General features: G+C 34.6%; 1 protein-coding gene across 10 annotated transcripts in view; it reads right to left on the reverse strand.

Moving 5' to 3' along the window:
- LOC149797357 (guanylate-binding protein 7-like) overlaps nucleotides 1-23,013 on the reverse strand; it is a 103,441-nt gene that overhangs the window by 17,593 nt on the left and 62,835 nt on the right. For all 10 annotated transcript variants that reach the window (XM_089962125.1, XM_089962123.1, XM_089962118.1 and 7 more), the window contains 4 exons: nucleotides 5,765-6,201; nucleotides 5,098-5,375; nucleotides 4,640-4,852; nucleotides 394-496 (listed from right to left, as the gene is read on the reverse strand). In XM_089962125.1, coding sequence (XP_089818251.1) covers nucleotides 394-496; nucleotides 4,640-4,852; nucleotides 5,098-5,375; nucleotides 5,765-6,201 — 1,031 coding nt within the window. The remainder of the gene's footprint in view (nucleotides 1-393; nucleotides 497-4,639; nucleotides 4,853-5,097; nucleotides 5,376-5,764; nucleotides 6,202-23,013) is intronic.

Raw genomic sequence — 23,013 nt, forward strand, 5'->3', positions numbered from 1 at the left:
ATAAATCATGCAATAACTGGTCAACAGCTGAGTCAGAAACCCAAACATTGCAGGAGATAATATGGAGACAAAGAAACCCAGTACGGGAGTTACATTTTTCGTCACTTCCTAACAAAATTGTAAACAATATAATGCCTCTGCTGGCATTTCGTTGTCTTATTGTGAACCCCTATATAGATTACATTGGTCACATGCATCCGACTGCAAGGGGCACAGTAACCGTATATGCACGCAATGCAAAACTTAATAACAACATACACATTCTTCATTTCTAAAGTACGAGCAATGATTAGATAATAACAGGCATCCCACTGCAAAAAGGAACTTTCTTAACTTCATTTTACTTGTAAAATTTGATAGAGAAGCACAGTACACTTGCAAATTATTTATTACCTTCCATTTCTTTCTCTTTCCTCGTTAGGGCTTCATCGGCTTGCATGATTATCTGTCCCCTGCTTGCAGTTTCTCTATGGTATCTTACAAGCATGTCTGTTTTCTGAAAATTACAATGTCTCTACATTAACTAACCTACAAATAAAGCATCATGGAAAAGTGATGTGATGTGATGTGATTTTGATTTTTAACGTAGCTTTAACAATTTTTCAGTCATATCGCTACGATGTCTGCAATGTGGCAGTTTATAGTGATGTCTAGCACTGGGGCATCATGCCGCAGACATATAGCATGATGTCCCACCAAGCCACATTATCCTGACACCGGGCCGACCAGTCCTAACACTAACCTCTTAATGCTGAGCGCCAAGCGAGGCAGCTGTTAGTACCATTTTTGTAAGTCTTTGGTATGACTCGGCCGGGGATCGAACCCACGACCTCCCGCATCTGAGGCGGACGCTCTAACCACTAGGCCACCGGAGCGGTCATCATGGATAAGAAGATTCGGTATACCTATTAGGTACCAAATAATGACTGACATTAAGAAACGGAGAAGGATTATACTTTTTTTTTACTTCATACAATTTTGTCTATGAAACGTTTCAGTGTTTTTATTTTTTGCCAGTCTCTGAAATATTGAAAGCACACGCAAACCTGCCTTGTCTTTAAATCTGGCATTTGTCAGCAAAATAGTATATCTAGCTAGAAAAAATTATAGGCGCGAATTTGGGATGAAACATCAGCCACAATATGTGATAAACGTTCTACATAACGGCTTATTTATATTAAGCAGAAAAGTCTGTCATGAAGCCCGATCCAACTAATGTATTTAATGTATTGTATTATAAAGGAATAATCATTAATATATGCTCATTTCTTTCTCTGTTAAATTTACATTGTCAGAATTGTTTTGATCTTACGATATTGCACTCACACGCACTTCATATAGCACAATAGTGTATTAATAACAACTTTGTTAACAAATCATGTACACTCAAATAATGGGCGCTTTATGTTTTGGTTAATTAAATTTGTTTTTGAATGAACTAAAGCAGATGTTTCGTGGACTGCCACATACCATCTGCATTGCCACATGCCGCGTTAACATTTTGTGTAAAATGTTTCGGAGTTAGGCTACCTATAGACAGCAGACAGAGTCCTTACAAATAACATGCAAGTGACAAGGCATAAACTGTCTTCTTTTGCTGGTAATAAGAATGGCTAAACAATATACTTACAGTTTTACATCCTGAATTTCGTCAAAATGTACATTCTTAGTTCTGCAAATCCAAATTATATGAGCCATGTTATGGGTTCTCAAGCATGATTACACATTTCGAAATTTTATTGGAATTTCGACTATATATCAAGTGCAATTACATCCTCCTTACCGCACTCAAAATAAATAAACATTATATTCAATAGGGTCTTTTTGATAATTCCAATTGGAAGACTTCATATTTTTCCCACATCATGATTTCAAACATTCACTGACAGAGGAGAAACACACTTGGATATGTCAACCTTCTGCAGAAATCCGATGTACTTCATGTAAAATTGGCACATATAAATCCAGTCCATAATCACACAATTTCGTAGAATCCACAAAATTACCAAAATCTATTCATTCAAGATCAAATGGAAAAGGTTTTACAATGCGCATTCATTCACAATATGACTCTAAATTTAAATTTTACTTTGACCAAAGCGCAATTTTCTTTCAAAAGTTATGTCTAACGCGCGACTAAGTTCAAATTTATCTGGACGGAGGTATGTGCACATTAGCAATGTTGTTGTTGTGTAATAATGAATCTGCGCTTGTGTATTTAGCTTGGAATATGGCACACATTCAGTTACTTTGTTTCTTGTAGTGTATGTTTGCTTATATAATTAAGCCTTAGGTAGAATAAGAAATTGAGCCTATGATAAAAAGGTTACTACATTTGTATGGGAAAATATGAACTCGTTTTGTCGGATGGATATACTGCATTCCCAATGGTCGTGCAGTATTTGCATCCACAAAACTCGTTCATATTTTCCCGGAAAAATGCAGTAACCTATAAATATTAAAAAACTAATCTTTAAAATTCTTCCTTTATCCCAACCAGCAACTTTTGGTAACACATAGTTGTAAAGAGACTCACACATGTCGTACAGTACTCTTAGGTGGACTTGTTTGAAAAGGGTCACTGTAAAACATGCATGTCAACATATGAAAAATGTTTAGTTTTGCAGTTCACATTAAAAACAATTCACATGAATCAGTTTGGCAGCCTGGCAGATACAATCGCACATGAAAGAAGTAAGGAAAATCTGCCTATGCAGGAAGCAAAATTCGAAGATTGCATTCATTACATGCTCTGTGGCGCACTGTGCAAAGATATGTACTATTTTCTGAACACCATGATAAAGGGCCTCCAGGAAATCACATTACTTTAGTTGCATCATGTCATGTGGATAAATATAATCTTAACCATTATATCCATGTTTGTTAGCAGCAAGATTTTATTTAGTGTAATAATGTTTTCAAAAGTTCTGATAAATGTTAAAAAAAACACAAGTCGCATATTTCAAATGTTCATGTATGTAATGTTTGACATTTTGTATAGTGATATCGTTCGAAGGAAGCCATGTGAATGGGACGTTTGTGTGTATTTATTTCTACATAAAAATATTATTATGTGTGTTAGCCTAATGCTTAATGAAACAAACATATCAAGTTTGGTAGAAATAAATACCAATAATACAAAAATAAAAAGCACAGGACATTACACTGGCAGCAAAGTTCATAGCTGAAGTGTTAAATTACCAAAATGTGTTTATAATGAGGGCATGGTTTTTACGTGTTTGCATTTACTCATACCTCTAGCAAGATCCATTCTATACGGAAAGCATCTAGATGTTATGGGTATCCCAGTGTAGATAAAATCAAAATGTATGACACAGTTAGTATAAGATTGCTTCAGTTTTGGCAGTTTTTGTTGTGACGTCATAGTGCGTGGAATTCAATTTGGTTAGTACTGGATCCCAAATTTACGTTCCCCTCATCCAAAGTGTCCAAGTACTGTAACGCTGATTTTGCCGTATATATTATTCGGGTCATATATATATATATATATATATATATATATATATATATATATATATATATATATATATATATATATATATATATATATATTCAATCCTGACTCAAGATCGAGTTATTTTGATAACGATATTTTTGGTATATACCTATCAACTTTCACATAAATTAATAAAATCCCAAAACGTAACGGAAACAAACTGCTTAAGATTTCAGCTTTTCCGATACTAACTTCACCTTAACTAAGAAAATGAATTTCATTTATTTGCTTTCAACAGCTGATTTATGGCAGTTTTATGAGTTGAACATGTATACAAACGTTCACACAGTTTTGCTGCTATCAGTGTTAACAAACGAATTCTTTAATGCATGACCCATATATACTATTTACTGCTCCTATGCATTTGTCAAAATTTGCATTACGTATGGTATACTTATCTGAATGGCTGCGAAAGTTTATATGAGGCCCGACTGTTAGCGTTTAAACTATTTCTGGTAGGATGTTATGAAAGGATCCGATAGGGACTTGCTATGGGAATGAGAGCATTATGTCAACAATTTGTTACAGCAGGATTGAGCAAATTGTTGGAACTTGATGATAACAGATTTGTTAAAGAGAATGCTACTCATTTCCATTTATATATGACATGAGGCTAGGACACGGTTGTTCACGCTTGTTTAGTTGTAACAAAGAAACCTCAAGTTGAAAGTATTTCCAGCCTCGTTTGACAGTATGTTAATACGGAATCAGAGAACGGTAGCAATGTTCTCCTATGTTTGGGATTTGGATGTAAATGTATGTGCAGTTAAATGTTAAAAACATAACACTCACTACTAAAACAACTGTTACTGAACACCAACATAAATGTTATAAGTTGCATTTTAATCGATGATGAATGATAATACTTTACGCCGTTTTGTTCGATATTTACAGCTAATACTTATTTCGTCATATCCATTTGTTAAGTTAATCCTTATTGCAAACAAAATCATATTAATGGAGTTGTGGTTCTGTCTTCCATGTCATAACAGTAACTGATAACTGAAAGCTTTGAAAAGTAAATGTAAGCTATTGTTAATAAAGCAATTGATATAACTAAAATAAAAGTGTATGTACAGGCGTTGGGTTGAGAGGGCTGGAGGTGAATAGAGATATACTTGCCTTACATCCCAGTCCAGAGAGTGAGTCGTATTTAGTCTCTAAATTCTTCATATCCTCAAGGTATAATTTATACCCGTCTTTGCTGTGGTAGCGACCATCATTAACATTTTGTTTAACCACGGAATCCAACAATTCAAGAGCCTCCTGCGACTTTTTTGCTGACTCCTCTTGATCTCGAGTCTTAAACTGTTCATACTCCTTTTTTATCCGACTCTGCATGCAAGAAAATATTGTCTGAACGAATAACTCACGTTACAAAATATCAGATGGTGACAAACAAAGCACCATAACATACACTGGTTATATCGAGATATCTGTCTATTTTTACGAATTAATCAAATTGATGATTATATTACTTTTATATATAATATGCCGAGATATTACAGTTATCAATTATGATAGTAACAATACTACTGCATTTCATTCACGAGGAGAAATAGCATTAAACGTCAGCTTACGTTGACGATGAAATAGTAATTGCCTTCAACATCGTTCATGGAATGTTTCCGGAAGAAATCAAGGGCCTCATTGTAGCATACTACGTGTGAAGCGAACAAAGCACTGCTATCGGCTGTGGGATATTGCAGGTTTTTCATCCCAGACTGGTAGATTCTTACACTCCCCTCGATGGCACGTGTGTTCTCCACGTTTACCAAGTTATTCAATGCGCCCTCAACATTTGGAACGTTTCCCTTCCGGATCGATTCAATATACGATTCTGCCAGTATTGCGAACTCTGTAAGTATTAATTTAATCCAAAAACAAATCCGTTATACATCATTCAGAAATCATATATGATGGTTTATTTGTGTGGTGATACATTAATAATAGTTTGAAAACGTTTTCTTAAAAATAATTTATCCAATTCATCTATTATTCACTTATATTGTAACTAGGTTCCTTTCATTCATGAGCAAACAGTATATTGTCCTTTTCTAAATATAGCGTCAGCTTGCGAATGAGTATATTTGCTATGATTTTGCCTGACCAATATGTTTTAAGTGCCTTACATTTCTATAAATGATAATCAAATATTCAATATGCGTTCCTTTTATATACAACTACTAGCCATTTTTCACTCGTCCTATGAGTCACACTCAGGATGTAAATTGAAGTAAAACCTACGTCTTCCATTGACTGGACGGCCATTTTTCATTTGCTTCGGATGACATTTGTTATGTACATAATCTGTGAAGAGCTGGGAGTCTCTGATAAAATCTTTGTCTAGGTCCTTGTCTTCCACATCATCTAAACAAGACAAAACAGTCTTTCCGCCTGGTCTCTCGAAGGTAAAACATTTTCGTATCTTGAAATACTCCCTCAGGCAAAGCCGTACCATGTTGTTGTTGTTGATTTTTGGGCTTGTATCGGGCTGAAGGTTCAGGCACACAACCTCTAAGTATTCGTCACTCGTTATTTGCTTGCCCTGGTAAACCAGATCCAACGTGAAGTCACGCAGTGTTAAAATGAAAGTAGGAAAAACTCGATCGAGGTTGCTTCCGCTCTCTTCCATGCTCATTTTGTCAGAAAATTGTATGTTTTCGGCGATTTTCGTCACAAATCTGGAATATAACATGTTTCAATATTTTACTCAGTACAAGTTTCATATAGGACAAATGTGGCAACCTAAATGCAGCATAGCTGAATACCACTTATCCGTAAAGCAAATATAAGAAGATAACATGAGAAGAGTGAAGAACACTTACACATCGTAAGTATTCATGATCATTAGGGTTCAATTGTTACACGACATCTCTTGCGCCTCAATCCGGATTTAGTTTGATGATTAGTTTATAGATCTTGTCTAAACTTTGTCCCTTTCAATATTGTAATTAGAGATATAATATGGATGATATTTGTTACAATATATATATATATATATATATATATATATATATATATATATATATATATATATATATATATATATATATATATATATATATAATGTTATAGAATATCACAGTAGAGTTTGTTTTATGATGGCAAAGGACTTTTAGAGAGAATACATCGTTCTCAACTCCGATAAAATGTATAATCAGCTTAATAGGGTTCACACCTGAAGAGTTCCATAGTAAGGGACACGCATGTGAGTAGTCGAGATATTGACATATTACAACACTATATTGTATTTTCTAATACAGGATGGTTTCCTAAAATATGTAACATGTGGCAATCTATGTTTTGGTAGAAAAACAAGGCATAATTCGAATAATATAATAATTAGACCAGACAAAGATAACAGACTAAATAAATAAATGTAGGCCTATTGAAACAATACAGGGTAACTAGAAAGGCATTTATACAAGGCTCTTGGGACGCAACGGAACTAATATTATGCCATAGGTTTACAAGTGTTCACATATTTATCACGTGGGAGCCATTATCACATTACGATTTTATTTTTGTTGTAGCTGGGATGTTGTTACATGACTATTTATTGCGAGTTTGGATTTGGCTATTCTTTGAATAACACTTATGTCGTCGCTCAACCACTAATCCCTTATTACATTCCGACTTTAATGTTGGTTGTAGCTTGGATGGTGTTATTTGTCTATCTTAGGAGATTGTGTATAAGTTACAGGCGCGATGTTATGTGGTGAGCTTTGTTGATGATCTTGTCTGGTTTATTAAATTTACAGCAGAGTTTTATATTTTTCATCTTTTCACAATGGCGGAGAAATCGTTCAGGACATTTTTGTATATCGCGTTTATGTGCATATGTGTGTTTGAATTTTTAACGTAGCTTTAACAGTTCTAGTCAGGTCGTTACGATGTTTGCAGTGTGGCAGTTTATAATGATGTTTAGCACTGGGATATCATGCCATAGACATGTAGCATCATGTCCTACCCGATCACATTATTCTGACACCAGGCCAACTAGAATGCTAAGAACGCAAATATTACTTATCCTTTAATGCAAGCAGCGTATAATTGAATATGCATTTGTATGTTCAGTTATCAAAACGGACAACGAGAAAAAGGCCATGTTCTTTATCAAAATATGGCATCATGTGATATAGGTCTGATATGCTGTAAAATGTCGATTCTTTTCTGAAACAGTGTATTTGTGTCTGTGTGATTTGAAGTTTTAATATAGCTTTAACAAATTTTCACTCATATCACTACGAGGTGTACAGTGTGACACTTTATTGTGATGTCTAGCACTGGGGCATTATGACATAGACATACTGCATGAGGTGCCAGAGTCACCTTATCCTGACACCAAGCCGACCAGTCCTAACACTAACGTCTTAATGCTGAGCGCCAAGCAGGGCAGCTGTTGATACCATTTTTATAAGTTTTTAGTATGACTCGGCCGGGGTTTGAACTTGCGCCCTGCAGCATCCGAGGCAGACGCTCAAACCGCTAGGCCACCAGAGCGGTGACTTTCTGAAACATTCAATATATATAAAACAATTTGACGACATAAAACTGAGCAAAAAGTAAGATAATTTAATATATCACCGAAATCTAGAGCTGAAGGATGCTTCTTACATTTTTATTATGATGGAGCAAATGCATACATATGATGGTCTCCGGATAATTTACGTACGCATAGGAAACGGGTGGGGTGGGGAGGGTGAAACCTTCGATAATAATTTGTCTAATACTTAACCTGTTCGACTGGGTTCAATCGGCGTTTGAATTTTAGCGGACACTAGACAAACTTTTTAAGGTTACGCAGCTTATTTCTTTGATGCAGACAGACATTAAACGTCTGTGGATTATCTGTTTTTTAAACACGTTAATATTACTAATCCTTGATTGTTTCTACGTGGATTAAATATAGATCGTTCTATAGAATTCGGGGGCTGGGGGTGTGCGTCAAGTGTACGTACGTAGGTGGGGGATGTAGAAAAGTACGCATGTGTACAGGGAGGGGGGAGGGTCAAGCTTTGCTAGATTTTTTCGTAAGTACTAAAAGGATGGCCACTAATGATTTGAATAGGGAAATCAAAAAATAAATGATTTAAAGAATTAAAAGATAAAGATAATGTAATGCTAAAATTACAAACTTGAATGTAAAGATAATAGCTAACATTAGTAGACTGGCACATTTACAGAACAAAAATGATCTAGTGAAAAAAAATTACAGAGGAAGTTTAGACTTAGAAAAGAAAAAAAAATGTTATTCCAAGCACAACAAGAACTATCAAAAATTCTTCCAATTTGTTCATTTCAGACTTAAGTGATAAAAACAAGATGACAATTGAGGATACATTCTCCGAAGTTTCCAATAAATTACAGGCTGGTGTTTAACAGTGGCACAAAATATAAATGATTATTTAGACAAGATGTGACCAATAGTATCGGTTTGGTGCAAGGTTGTACGGTCGAAATAGAGATTTTGAAATTTGTAAGCACTCTATTGAATAATTTGGAACACAGGTTTGCAAAAATACAGTCATGTTCCAAAAGACATTGCATTAAGAAGTAACACTGATATATTGACAATTGAATTAAACAAAAACAGATAAATTAAAGAACTAAACTGAGAACAGAGCTAGTGAAGATAACGTTGCATTGTTGGAAAGAATTCGAACGTAGAACGGGAAACAATAATAACAATAAGTTGTTTTACTAGAAATGTATTATACTCTACGACTGTATATTGCCTAAGATTTTCAAATTATTTAGAGTGAAGAGAGCCCTGGAATATGTTATGCATATCCATATTGTGTGTAAATTTTGGTGTCTGACTATTTTGCTTGATTTAAGTTTGGCATGTAGATTATATAACGTCTATAATTAGGTGTTGCCAGTTTGCTACTAATAAACATATTGACAAGTTCGGAGTTATTTATGTTTGGCTAGTTTAAATCAGGTGGTTGTGTACGTATGTATTATGAAATGTTCGCTTGATTACTAAGGTCTGTCACATGGGTATATTGCGACATATAGTGGTAACAGAGTACTGGACATATATATATATATATATATATATATATATATATATATATATATATATATATATATAGGGTGAGAACTGAACAAATAATTAATTCCTACTTCGGATTCTTATTTCATATGTTCTTGTGTTCAAATCGCATTGCAGATATGCATAGATAAACGTTGACTGGAGATTATTATTCATTGGAACATCACAAATGCTATTTTGATACAAATATTATTCTTGGAATATTATGAATGTATTCAAAGGATTTCTGAACCATGCCATTGTGATTCATCAGCACTGGTGGTAGATCAGTTTATTCGATGATCTGGAATTCATTCGTAACATTTTATTCTTTAGGACTTGTGACAAAACTTTTGGTAGTCTTTGGATTTGTTCCATAATACTGTAAATGTTTTATTGTATAACTTTCATACTTAAATTATTTGTTCAGTTTTACAAAACATGGTGGTTTTACTTCTTTCTGTTACTTCGTTTATGACTACAGATTCGTATCAAAACAATAGGTGTGTATTTCGGGTATTTTATTTCTGATGAAGAGAGACATACATTACTATACAGACTATTAGATAGACAGGCAAGAACATTTCGTTAGAGATTATTAACAGTTCAAATATAGATTTTTAACAGTTCAGATACCACCACGAATATTGGTTGACTGTTATGAGTATGACTATGTGCTATCATACTTGGCTGAGTGCAAACTGCATGCAGTACATAAAACAAAATAAGTCATATACACAAGTTTTACAACATGCATGGCGAATTCCCAATTACGATAGTTTAGTTTGCTTATATTGATCTTTATAAAGCATGAGAAGTAAGCAAACAACGCGGCTCTTAATCATTAGACGTTTAAAGGAATATATACCTAATGTTTTCAGCATAAACGTAACACGTTTCTACGGTCTGGAAGAGAACGCCGCATAAATAATTTGTTTGAAATGGAAAATAGGCCTGATCGGTCGGGATAGAACAATAAAAAAATTGCGCGAGCATCAACATTCATTGCTCATAAAGAGAATAACAACAGACTGCATGAACAAGTAATTTTATTTTCAATTTATCATATGCTTACGAATTTAGTAAAGATATATTTGATTTAACACGTACATATAAGAGCAGCAGAGAAAACTGCAGATTTCAATGAAAACGGCAAATACACTTCACTAATTCAATAAACAATTGTCAAAACAAAATTATGGTGATGTATTATTTAAATTGCCTGGGTAATGGATTGTTTCTAGCACGTCACCAGGAGAGGTCTCTTGGATGTATAATATCTATTCACTTATACTAAAGTTTAGAAAATAAAAAAAGAAAATCAATTACAAATCACGACAGCCAAAATTAATGATTTCTGCTAGTGTACTCATAATTGCGTAACATGCGAATACGTATTCATTCCAGTTGCAAAATTCCCTGCAGTGGTATAATTTGCTAATCAAAACTATGAGTTACAAACCATTTTCCTCCAGTACAATATCATTACCAATCAATCATTGGCACAAACGGTTAATGATGAGTAAAAGATAGAATCGCTTTCTTTTACAACTACAGAGAGAATAATTGGCACAGCAGCCACAACGAACATCATATTTAATTCTTCCAGTATATATATATATATATATATATATATATATATATATATATATATATATATATATATATGTTTTGCATAATATGTAAAATAAAATGTGGAATGGGTTATCAGTGACTAAAGCTGGTCGGCCAGGTATGCTATATTCCAAAGGTTTTCAAAGAAACAAATTGTATAAGAGAATTATAATTTATTGGATGTACAGCAAAATCTAGCAGAAGTTAGTAACATAAGGTTCGACTATGCTGCATGCCTACAAGCATTGCCTCTGTCATGATCTGAGAAGTACACGTGATAACATATCCTATGGTAACGTACTTACACAAGTTCAGATGCCACAAGCTATCCACTTCAAATGAATACAAAAAATGTTGATGCTCATAATTCTACTGTTATTATTTTGTCTGGTAGTTTAACATTCAAAACAAATTGTAAATTCAGTGATGTTATAAAATGCAATAAATTTGCCTTCACTCAGAAATATGTATAATCTAATGAAGCCTATACTATGATTATTTGTTGAATGATCATTTGCGATAAAACAAAGCACTAAATTGATAGAGATTAAATGCACACTTTGAGTAAATAGTCACAGACTTTTGCTTTGGTGACCTTTCGAGAAAGGTCCGGGCCTTTTTGAAATTGTGGACTCCCATGCACTTGATTTGATTTGGCCCAGGTAATTAAGACCTTCCACAAAAAAAAATTATATTATATGTTCACTGAAGTAATATTGGCCGTTTATCTTGCAAGCGTTAACCTTGTGTGGAAACTGGAAGTAGACGGACATATTTCGAATGGCCTCTTGTCGATGTTTTTTCTATCATTTGTCACCCATCGATGACTTATTTCATTTTCTTCTTTATCTTCAACATTCTCATTTAGATCACTCCGTTTTCACATTCGATGGGCATTTTTATGGCAGTATGGGTCTAGAAATCTCATCTGATGAAACAGTGAAAATTCGGCATCAAAGACAGTCGGTACCGGAAAGTAACGTTCTACTCCCAGTGACTGATGTTCATCATTTCGCATTGTTTTCAAATCTAATTAATTCCACTATTTCTGGAGTTATCGAAGTTAATTCTCTTTTCTTTGTGCTCTAGTGTTTCATTTATGGATATAAGCTAACAAGAAAATGGCTTGAAATCAAACAACAATACAAGCCGCTTTAACTCTTCGTGCGGGATAGAGGCCTAGACTAATAATGCCACTCAAAGCGCCGCCCTGAATATAAGGAAGATAAAACATGCCACTTCATAGTGGCACTCAGGAGATGAGGGAAGTAATGTATACTGCAGTATTGTGACGAGAGGGGATAACTAGTTAACCGTGTTTTATTTGCTACACGGCTCAGTCTGGTCAATATATTTATAATTGTTTTAAATGGGTTATCGTAGATTTCTGTGGGTTTTGTGTAATCCGGATGTTGGGGTCGATAGCTCGGAGGACGGTATTGGTTTACTCACGTGGGGGACCAAAGCTTTGGGACCAATGGGTTTTTAAGGAATATGGAGGCTCTTGATGGATCCTTAAGCAGATAGGGAAGGGTAGACCATGTGTGACATCTTTGCTTAACAAGGTTCCAATATGTTAACCTTATCATCGACATGTTTCTGTGCTTCGGATATGTGAATTCTATTGGATGCAGCGCATCTAATCAAAATTAAGTTGTTAAAATTTGAACACTGTTCCTACATGATCGAGACAAGGGGAGCACACAACTTGAATAGATTCATAACGAATCAATTTTCCACTGCCGGTCCGTGTTTGTACAAACACCATTCACTCAAATAAACCTTTAATGGTTTATCTCTGGTCCATAGTCATACTTTCTATGTTAAACTTAAAAAGTACCCTTTTGAATTAAATTGCTTCCACCATTTTCGGCCAATGCACAATGCACCGCTGTTACACGCTACTGGTTAGCTGGCATTATATACTAAGGTATGCAAATTATGAAATGCAATAGATGTTGCTAGGACTAATCACTAAAATATATGTTCGATCCGCCAAGGTGTAGATAGGGTAAAATTATCGGAACCTTGGTTAGCGAAGATGATTGCGTGGTGGCTCCTTGACCATTTCACGAAAGCTGTGGAACCAGAAATATATCGCGATCATCAATTGACACCGTGAGATACACGTGTTGATTTTTTAAATAATTATTATTGAATATTGCTACACGAGTGAAATCAATAAGGCATACATCCTATTTGTGGATGAAATACATTGTTTAGACCTGTGTATAAACCATATACTTTTGATACCGTTGGTGATCGAATCATAAACTGTTCATATTTATCGACACATTCTATATGCAATAATCAATGATCATCCATAGTGATATATCCATATATTGGTTATATTTGTTTATAAGTTCCATACGGTGACTTTGGTTTGATTACTTGCTGATGTTCCATGTTCTGATTACTTCCATTGAGGAATAATATCATTTCCTTGTATCGGAAATTAAACACGATGTGCATCATTCTGCTATTTCCATTGTATGACATGATACGCTCGAGTAATGTGTCAGATTCATTCATCGTTCAATTACATTATAAATAAATATTTTAGTCATGAAATTGCTCTCAGTATCTTTGCTAAATCCTATTCCAGCCCGGCTTCATCCTGATACACCAAGGAGCCAATACTTTGTTACTTACTGATGTAGCAATCTTTAACGACGTAGTTTCTAGAGGCAGATATGTTTAAAATCTATTTGTGGTGGACGTTCGGGGTTACAATGCTAATCAAAGTGTTTTTATAAATACACGTTCTGGCGAGGATAAAAAAAGGATTCGGTCATGTATTGACGAGAACCATTCCATTCCAGATAAAACTAAAGGAGTCATTATATATAGTTTGAAACAATAACATCAATAAAGTATCAACACCTTTTGATTTTCCGTGCGCTAACAATTCATAATTGTTTCAGGAAATATCGCACCTTAACTTAAGCTGTAAGCATTGGGTACCTACGTTATAGTGTTCACTTGTCGAAAAGGAAATATGCCAACTTTGAAAAACAGAAATATTAGTTATAGTGACTTAATGCCACCGTATTTATCTTAATGTTATAGATACCGCGATTGTGTGCCATAAGCAAATTAATTTATTGGTAACGTTCTAATGATTTAATAAGATATTTCGGCACACCTCGAATTGTAATATTTTATAATCACACATAGTTTAATTCCACTCTAAACTTGTTTTATCTTTATCAGCTCTGATTGAATACAGTTAGGATCTCAATCCTACGAACTCTCTACCTCGATCACAGTTCAATTCAGTTTGGAAACATCCAGGAGCTTTCTTGTTTATTTGTGTGATAACAAATATTTTTTTCTTTTGAATAGTCACTGATCTCGTAAAATGTAAAGTTCTTATTGATGTCACTGTAAAACTTTCCAGTTTTAAGAAGAATTAATGAAGAATCAGTATAAGTAAATATCACCCTATTTGTTTTAAACTTATAACATAATTCGTATGTTATCAATCCGGATAGCTTAAACATTTCAAATCCACATCCTGCTATTCTGACTGACAAACTGTTTTATTGTTACCATGTGTATATGGTACAAATGGTATATCTTGTTGGCATTTTATAACTTTTGTTTCATTTAAACGTATTTTAGGGCTGTTCTTTTCTCGGGGTATTTGGTGCAAATGGTATATATTGGTATTTTAGAAATTTCGTTTCATTTAATAATATTTTAGAGTATTTCTGATCCCAGGGATCTGCAATTCGCATCTGGAATAAAGCATTATTCTTAAATTTAAGAATAAATCTTTCCGTAATAATCTATGGCTTTTTGTCTCAACCACTTCAAGTATACGTATAATTCAAACACTGCTGCTTTTCAAACAAGACATCTGTCTGCATCTGTGTTTCTGTTACAAAAATGATTGCACATACAATTTGAAGTTTTTTTTATTAAATGAGGTACTTCTTGTGTGCACATAATTTTGGTATAAATGATTTTGAACTCTTGTGATCATTATTAATTTATTTTGAAACCAATGTTAATACATTTCATCTGGTTGGTGTATTCGTGCCGGTACATGTGATAGTACTTGAAACAGCGCTCGCTTAAGGCTTTATTTGCATAAAGCACTTAAAAAGGGGGACTGTTATAGATCTACAAATACATCCAGAAAGCAGTTCTTATACCGTTCTTTATACGTGTATAATTCAGCTTTAATAGGCTATGTATTACACGGTTTAGACCTATATATGGTTTATTTAAACACATGTAATGGTATCCATGGCAACCGATGCGGCCGCTGTGACAAGGGGCAGGGACCCGGAGCGTATGCTCTCTGCTACCCACCCAACTTAATCCGGTCATGCCTTGAAATGACCATGGGACGTTTTTAAATCTGCAAATATGCTTCTAACATGCATCGAGCATCAATGCTATCAGGTATTTAAAACAATTTTTTCATCCAATTGCCGATCTAATTTATTTACAGGTATGGCCTAACCATACAGATATGCTTCATTTTTGAACATAATATAATTTTGTTTTGGACGTACCATATTGCCATCATATTTTATCTTACACCTTCGTCTCACTCGAATGTATCGTCGGGGTTTGTGCATATATCTAGGATCATAATAATTCTGATTCACAACCACCTTCAGTCATTACAAACATAACATAATCTGTCAAACATTCAATACCGGTAGTTCTTTCGATGCCTCTTGAACTATTAATGGTTCGATATAGTAGTGCACATAACCTAACTTGTGACTGTTATATTTGCTGAGTTCTTCAGCATTGTTATTAGAGGTCATTGTAGCTTCTTTTCTGTAATTGTGCTGTACATCTGCAAGTGAATGACATAGGTATATCGCTGCATGTAATCAATGGATATATCTGAATCATTATTGGGCAAGTGAAACCTTTCTTAGGGTGGTTTAGATCCTTTGCTAAATCTGTTTTATCAGACCTTTTGATACATTCGTTTGGGTAAAAATCGTTCCTCGAATATATTTTCCAGTTTTTCCAAAACACCAAATTTGAAAGGTGAACCTGTGTACAGAGTTCACCTATAGAGAATTATGCCTTTGGCCTTTTCCCATCGGTGGAAGCTATTGACAGGTGTGACAATAAACACACACACACACACACACACACACACACACACACATATATATATAAGGAAATGCATCTAGGGTCACTTGCAGATAGTCGTAATGCATTATAGCGATTGCCGAAATGAAAGAAACCATCAGGGTATGTTTATTGTTGTTGTTGTTATTGTTGTTGTAGGGTTTAACGCCATTTTTCAGCACAAGAGAGTCTATACATGGCGGCCAGTATCAATGGTAAAGGGAGAACCCTGGAAAGAATCACCGACCCACGAGATGCTACTGGCAAGCTTTCTCACATACCCACATTGGCCGAACCCGAGACTCGAACCCACGCAGACAGAGGTGGCATTGCAGTGATCCATAATGGTTAGCGCTTTAGACCACTCGGGGCCCCTGAGTATGTTTGAAAAGTACACTCCGATAGCTACATGTATAAAGGGAAACGCCTTGTGTTTACTTGTTGTTGTTTTTTGTTGGTGCGTGGAGGTGCTGTGTATATTTTGTATACATGAAACTATTCTTTTATGTAACTATGAAACTTTATTTGTCATGTGCCTAACTCGATACCTAATGCAAAATCTCTTAATGGAGGAAATAAAGATCAATGAGCGAAAAAATAGTCTATACATAAGTATTGTTAATGTCAGCCGTGTTAGAAAGAAACATGTCGATACGACTATTATCTTCGGATGGTAGAGGCAATATAATTTCCAAAATATCTTCCCTAGTGACCATATCCAATGGATATTATTTCTGTATAGAAGTACCTATACATCAAGACAAACATTGCATATAATTTCATTACGTTTTACCCAGATATATTTGACACTGGTGAAATGGCCATGTTTGTCTGCTCCGGTTTGGTTGGGGTGTAGTGAAATGTGATTAGGTAGGAGTAGGGATTGAGTTTAGGTATAATCGATTTTTATAATCACGTCCACCCCCCAACACAAAACCTTCCAACCCCATCACCTTCTATCCGAGTTTGAGTTGAATCTCTTTTGACGGAGGTCCTTCCAGTTTACCCACTGGATTGTTTGTAGTAAAGTTTACCTAAAACATAATTCACCCACCCACCCCGACCTCCGCATTATATTTTGGTCATAGATTTAACATTGGTGTAGTGTATAACATGAGAAACACGTTGGCCAAGTGTGTAAATCAACAACATTCGTAACTTCAGAATGGTTGATAATTAGGAATTTACACACAGTGACGTTACCTCCATTGATGTCTAAACTAGCTGATAACCCTTCATGCCATTTCTATATTTCTTCAAAGTTACAAATCGGAGATCAAGTCTGAGTGTTATGGTATTTTGACGTAAGAAAAGTTTCTCTCATACATAATGCAAGAGTCAATTAGGAAAGGAACCCCGAGCATTAACGCATGTTGTTTGTTTTGTTGTTGTTGTTGTTGTTGTTTATCTGATTCGACGCGTTGGCGGACTTAACGATGGATATGTTTTCTTAAATTCTAGCCCGAAATCAGACTCACCCGAAGCGAGCGAGATGAGAATATTTTGTGATTTTAAAGGCGAGCATCTTAGACCACTCGGGTACCTGAGCCATTGATTTTCCTTTCCTATTTGTTAAATTGTTTTTCAGTATGTTTCTTTCCTCCCATTCCTGGCGGGGAAGCCGTGCAGTTCATATCTTAGAGCTCCTCTCTTCTACTGCAAGAGGTATATCTGACTGCCCTTTCTGGAAATGCACCAACCCCTACCATCATTTCCCCTCTCTCCTCCCCCCCCCCCGCCCTTCTGTGTTTCTACGAATTTCTAATTTACTAGGTCAATTGCCCGTCCTTGGACGGGAATACAAAAACGTAATTTATTTTGGGATCAGCGACTTTAAACAAAAAAAGTTTAAACATACAAACAAATAAAGTTTTGAAAGAATTGTGATGCCGCCACTCGTTTCGAACTCGCGACCTCTTGTTTGGCAGCCTGGATTTCACAGTAAGACAAATGTGGGTGTTTTTATATGATATTTTGATTGCCCGTCCTAGGACGGGAATTAAAAAATAAAATAAATAAATAAATAAACTGGGGGAGGGAGTTTAAAAGAAGTTTGTTGATAAATATAAAAAGGTAATTAAAAAAATATATTGCGAATGCCGCTACGAGTTTCAAACTTGTGACCTCTTGTTTGGCAGCCGGAACATATAGAAAGACAATTATGTTTTTTGTATGTATAAGATATACCAGGTTTTCTACAATGCCGTGTTGTTGTTTTTTTTTTTCTTTCTTTCAAATCGGAAAAGATGTTCTACCACATCTGATCAAGACATCTGTAATACAATTTATTATTTCTTTGTATAGCTCTTTGCTATTTTTATCCGTTGTGTGTACAGTAGTACGCTTTCTGTCTGAATGGTACGATGCTTAGTTTTTATTTTTGCAGCTAATTTCGTTCTCTCTTTATTTGTTTTTCAGTTCAATATCGAATGACTTTTTGGCGTATAAACTTTGTTTTACAAAAAGTGATATACGGGTCATTTTTTAAATATCTTCTAAATGATACATCTCCAGTTAGCCAAACAAATTTTTCTTCAGCCCATATTTTCTTGATCTGACTATATATTTAAGAACTATAGTTTTTATATATCTCATTTTTGTTGTTGGTTCTATTAATTTGGTTATATTATTGTTTCTGTATATCCCATGCATTTGTTTCAACGTATACACAAAGAAATATATATCTTTTACACAGACTCCCCTTTATCTAGTTTATTTTTTAATGCTTTTTGAAATATTTTCCAATTCATAATGTCTAAGATGTTTGATTATTTAGTCATCCCTACTTTATGAGTTTCGCTGCAGTGGTAATGTAACTACCCTCCCTATATTAACAGGATTATTTCTTTGTCAAAGTTATCTATCATACTGTCCTTTAAATCTACCTAGTTAAACATATACCATATGTTAATATACATATGTCTGAGCGACCTGCATTCGATCCATTATATTCAAATTTGCATGTGCCTACATTTGTAAGTTAGTTCGTAGTTTTTTCTCAATTGTGTTGAATTTGTATACTCTTATACCTCCCCCCGTACATACACACAAGTCACTCCTAAACCTATTGCACGTGTCGTTACAAGTTCTGGTTCGAGTCCATGGTTGTTCTCCCGCCATTTACTTATTAACAATTTCATTTGTTTTGCATGATTAATTTTAGATTCTAATGCTTTCCCGAAGTCCATAAATTCATTTTCTAAATGTTTGAAGGTGTAGGCATCGGATGTAAAATTTGTATTAGTCACGAACATGCTGTACCATTAATAATTCCTTTTTGAAGTTTGGGAGTTAAATTTCCTTTATATTTTTATTGTAATGTATTTTTATTCGAAGGGCTTCTATTGCTATTACAAATAATATCGATAAGGAACAATCCTGTCTCGCGAAACGTTCTATATTAAATTTCATCGTGCATATATAAGAAACTATATCTATGTAACTATACTATATTCTGTCAAAAACCTTTTCTTGATACATACGATCAAGGCCCCTCCTCTCTTTAGTTTCCAAAAAATCAATCGCTGTTTTTAAGGTTACAATTTTGTTATGAATATAAGGATAATTATGTTTCCGACACTTGTTAGAAAGGATCTTACTATGTATTTTATAGTCTGTATTTAAAAACGATATCGATATCCAACTCGTTATGTCTTTTACATCTCCTTTCCACTTATACATAAATGTTTCTAGCCCTTCTTTCATCGTGGACGTCATTTCATTATTTAATAGAATATTAACATATCGTATCTTTAATATTGGAATTAAGAGATATTGTAAGGTAATATATACATATGTCGTTACGCCACGACCAACAAATGATTTTCCTTTATGGAGTTGAATGCTGCAATTATTTCATTTGATATTATACGTTTTTCACATAGAGACCTAGAGTCCTGTGGGATTTGCGACAATTCTATATTCCCAGCGTATTCTTCTATCACCCACCCCCCTCCCGTAATATATTTGTGTAGCGTTTAGTTCATTTTAAGAGCTGTATATTTCTTTCATTATGTGTGTTGGTTTAGTTATGGTAACGTTATCTTTTTTTAGTTTTTCCATATGCCTGCTATTTCCTTTTCTTATTTCTTCCATGATTTGCATCCTTTTTGCCTTTATATGTAAATTGGAGAATTCTCCTGCCATCATTTTGTGCCAGTTAATTTGTAATCTTATAAAGCTTCGTACTTTCATCACTTTTATTTTATCCTCTTCTTTTTGTATTTAAATAATTATTATTGTATTGCACTCTCTTTGTCTTACCCGTCTTATGTTTTGTTTGACTTGACAATATGTTTTGGTTATTGATTTAATTTTCTTCTTAATTCCCCTCCCCAACTCTTCCATTAGGTTGTAATATTCCCTATTTAAAAAGGTTTCTAACAGTACTTTAAGTATGGCTTTGTATTCTTCGTCATCTACAACTGAGTTGTTTAACTGCTATAGGTTCTGACCCAATCCTGCCCAGCTTCACTTGGTAACAGGCAAAATGTATAATAAATTGAAGTAGAAGCTCTCTTACTGGATAATGTCAACTGATCACCATTTATTTTCTGCTGTGTTTTTCATGATATTTGTATAGAAAATAGTAGTAGTAACAGAGCCTGCTTTCTTTTCGGCCAATTGGACCGATGAAGCCCAATTAGGCCCCGCATTCAAGGTGCCCCGCGCATTAGTAAATGTTAAAAATGTATCTACAGAGAGAAAGTAACGTTAGATCGATGGAAGAAATGTTAAGTTCGATATTGTATAAAACTTGTTTTAAAGATTATTTCCAAATGCAATGCTTACAGGAGGCCCCTCGCGTAAACCCAGCGGTTCCGCCAAATAATCCAACTCCAGCCACGCGTTTGCTAAGGCCACTGCTTAGTAATAACATAGTTCTCTTTCATAACTCAACGTTGAATACACATAGTTAAAAAGAAAAATGAAAGTAGGTTGCTGGATTCCAACCTGGTACACCTGCGTGATATGTGGATATGTTTACCATTAAACTAAGAATATTACGAAAATACTCTTCGATGTTCTTATTCATAATGTTATCAACGTCTATCAATTACATTAGGACAAAAACCAGTTTAATTTGATTGGTTGGTTGGTTGGTTGGTATGTGTACGTGTACGTGTATAACACCAATTTATGTGGCTCTACATGGTGGTCAGTATTTTTGGTGGAAAAAGAACCAGAGAGGAACCACTGACCTACATGAAGCTACTGGCAAGCTTTCTCGCATGCCCACGTAGGTAGAGTCAAGACTCGAACCCATGCGGACGGAGGGCAGTGACAGTGATATAATAAAGGTGAGCGCATTAGACCAATCGGCCACCCGTGACCCCATTCATAAATTACTCCAGTGAATTATGAAAAAAAATATTTTAAATGGAAAATCGGCTGATTCGCAGACTTGCATATAACAAAAAAAAATACGTATAATCATCTGAAATTCATATACATAATGCCTGCTATATACAGAATAAAAAAATATAAAGATTAAACAATAATCTCTCCCACAAAATATTTGCAAAATCGATCTATATCTAAATAACCACGCCTATCTTTAAGATTAAAACTTTATACAGTCCGAATTAAAACCATTACGCTATTCCGGATTACGGCCAGTTATTTCAGTCCCGTTTAATAAGTATACTAAAACAGTCGCCTGATTACGAGAAGTGATCACATAAGCTAATATTTTATGGATGCCGACAGCAGAACCCCGATATTCAGACCGTCTAACCCTTGCGATCACTTTATTACCGTCTCGCTGGTAATCGTAATAGCTAAATACACTGTATATAATACTGTTAGGTGACACATATAAATTTTACATCAGCGAGATATATACTAAACCTTTGTGCGACACATGAACCATTCGGCGACCGGTCGCCCAAAGGTTGTTTTTTTGCATGAGCGTACATAGTTTTACTTTTCGGCGACAGTAAATGGGCGACAAAAAATGTATGTTTGTCATTTATTTTATTTTACCACTTTTTCGTGTGTTTTCATATTCCATTCAGTATTCTGTACAGTATTCACTATATAGGCACAATCATGACCCAAACATATTACGTATACAACGATGTCGCCGAAAGGTTGCAATTTAGACGCTGTCGCTGAAAGGTCGGATTTGTGCATATATATATATATATATATATATATATATATATATATATATATATATATATATATATATATATATATAAAGGTTATTACATCAGTCACGAATCTGACCTCCTTATGTTGATATTTTACAGGCAACTTGGTACTATAATGAATGACAGTTCCAGATATGCACTGAATAAAAGTGATTGGTACTTTTGGTATCTGAAATACGTGGTCCTTTGTGCTCTTTTTTGTTTCATTACATTTATTCAAGAATATTTGTACAGCTATATTTCCGTCGATGATGTCTGTTTCTCTGTGATAACACCAAAGTTAATAAATCGGATCAAAATATAAATGTCTGTCTTTTCTGTTTAAGTTTAGTTTATGTCTGTACGATAATGCCCCCGTTTCCAATATCGCATGCATACTAACAGAGGCAAAATATTCATTCTCATTGTATTCTATTTCTCTGCTCATTACTTGCAGAGCTCTTGTTTTGTGGATAAAGTATATACTCGATGCTTTCTTCTTTTCATATGTCTGATTGTTATAATCTTGTTGCATTTTGGCTTATCCAAAATGATAACGTTTAGAATGATGACCTTCTTTAAACATAGTTCACTTACAG

The sequence above is a fragment of the Sinohyriopsis cumingii genome, chromosome 6 (assembly GCF_028554795.1).
Source record: "Sinohyriopsis cumingii isolate HCF-2022 chromosome 6, ASM2855479v2, whole genome shotgun sequence".
In the NCBI taxonomy this organism is placed as follows: domain Eukaryota; kingdom Metazoa; phylum Mollusca; class Bivalvia; order Unionida; family Unionidae; genus Sinohyriopsis; species Sinohyriopsis cumingii.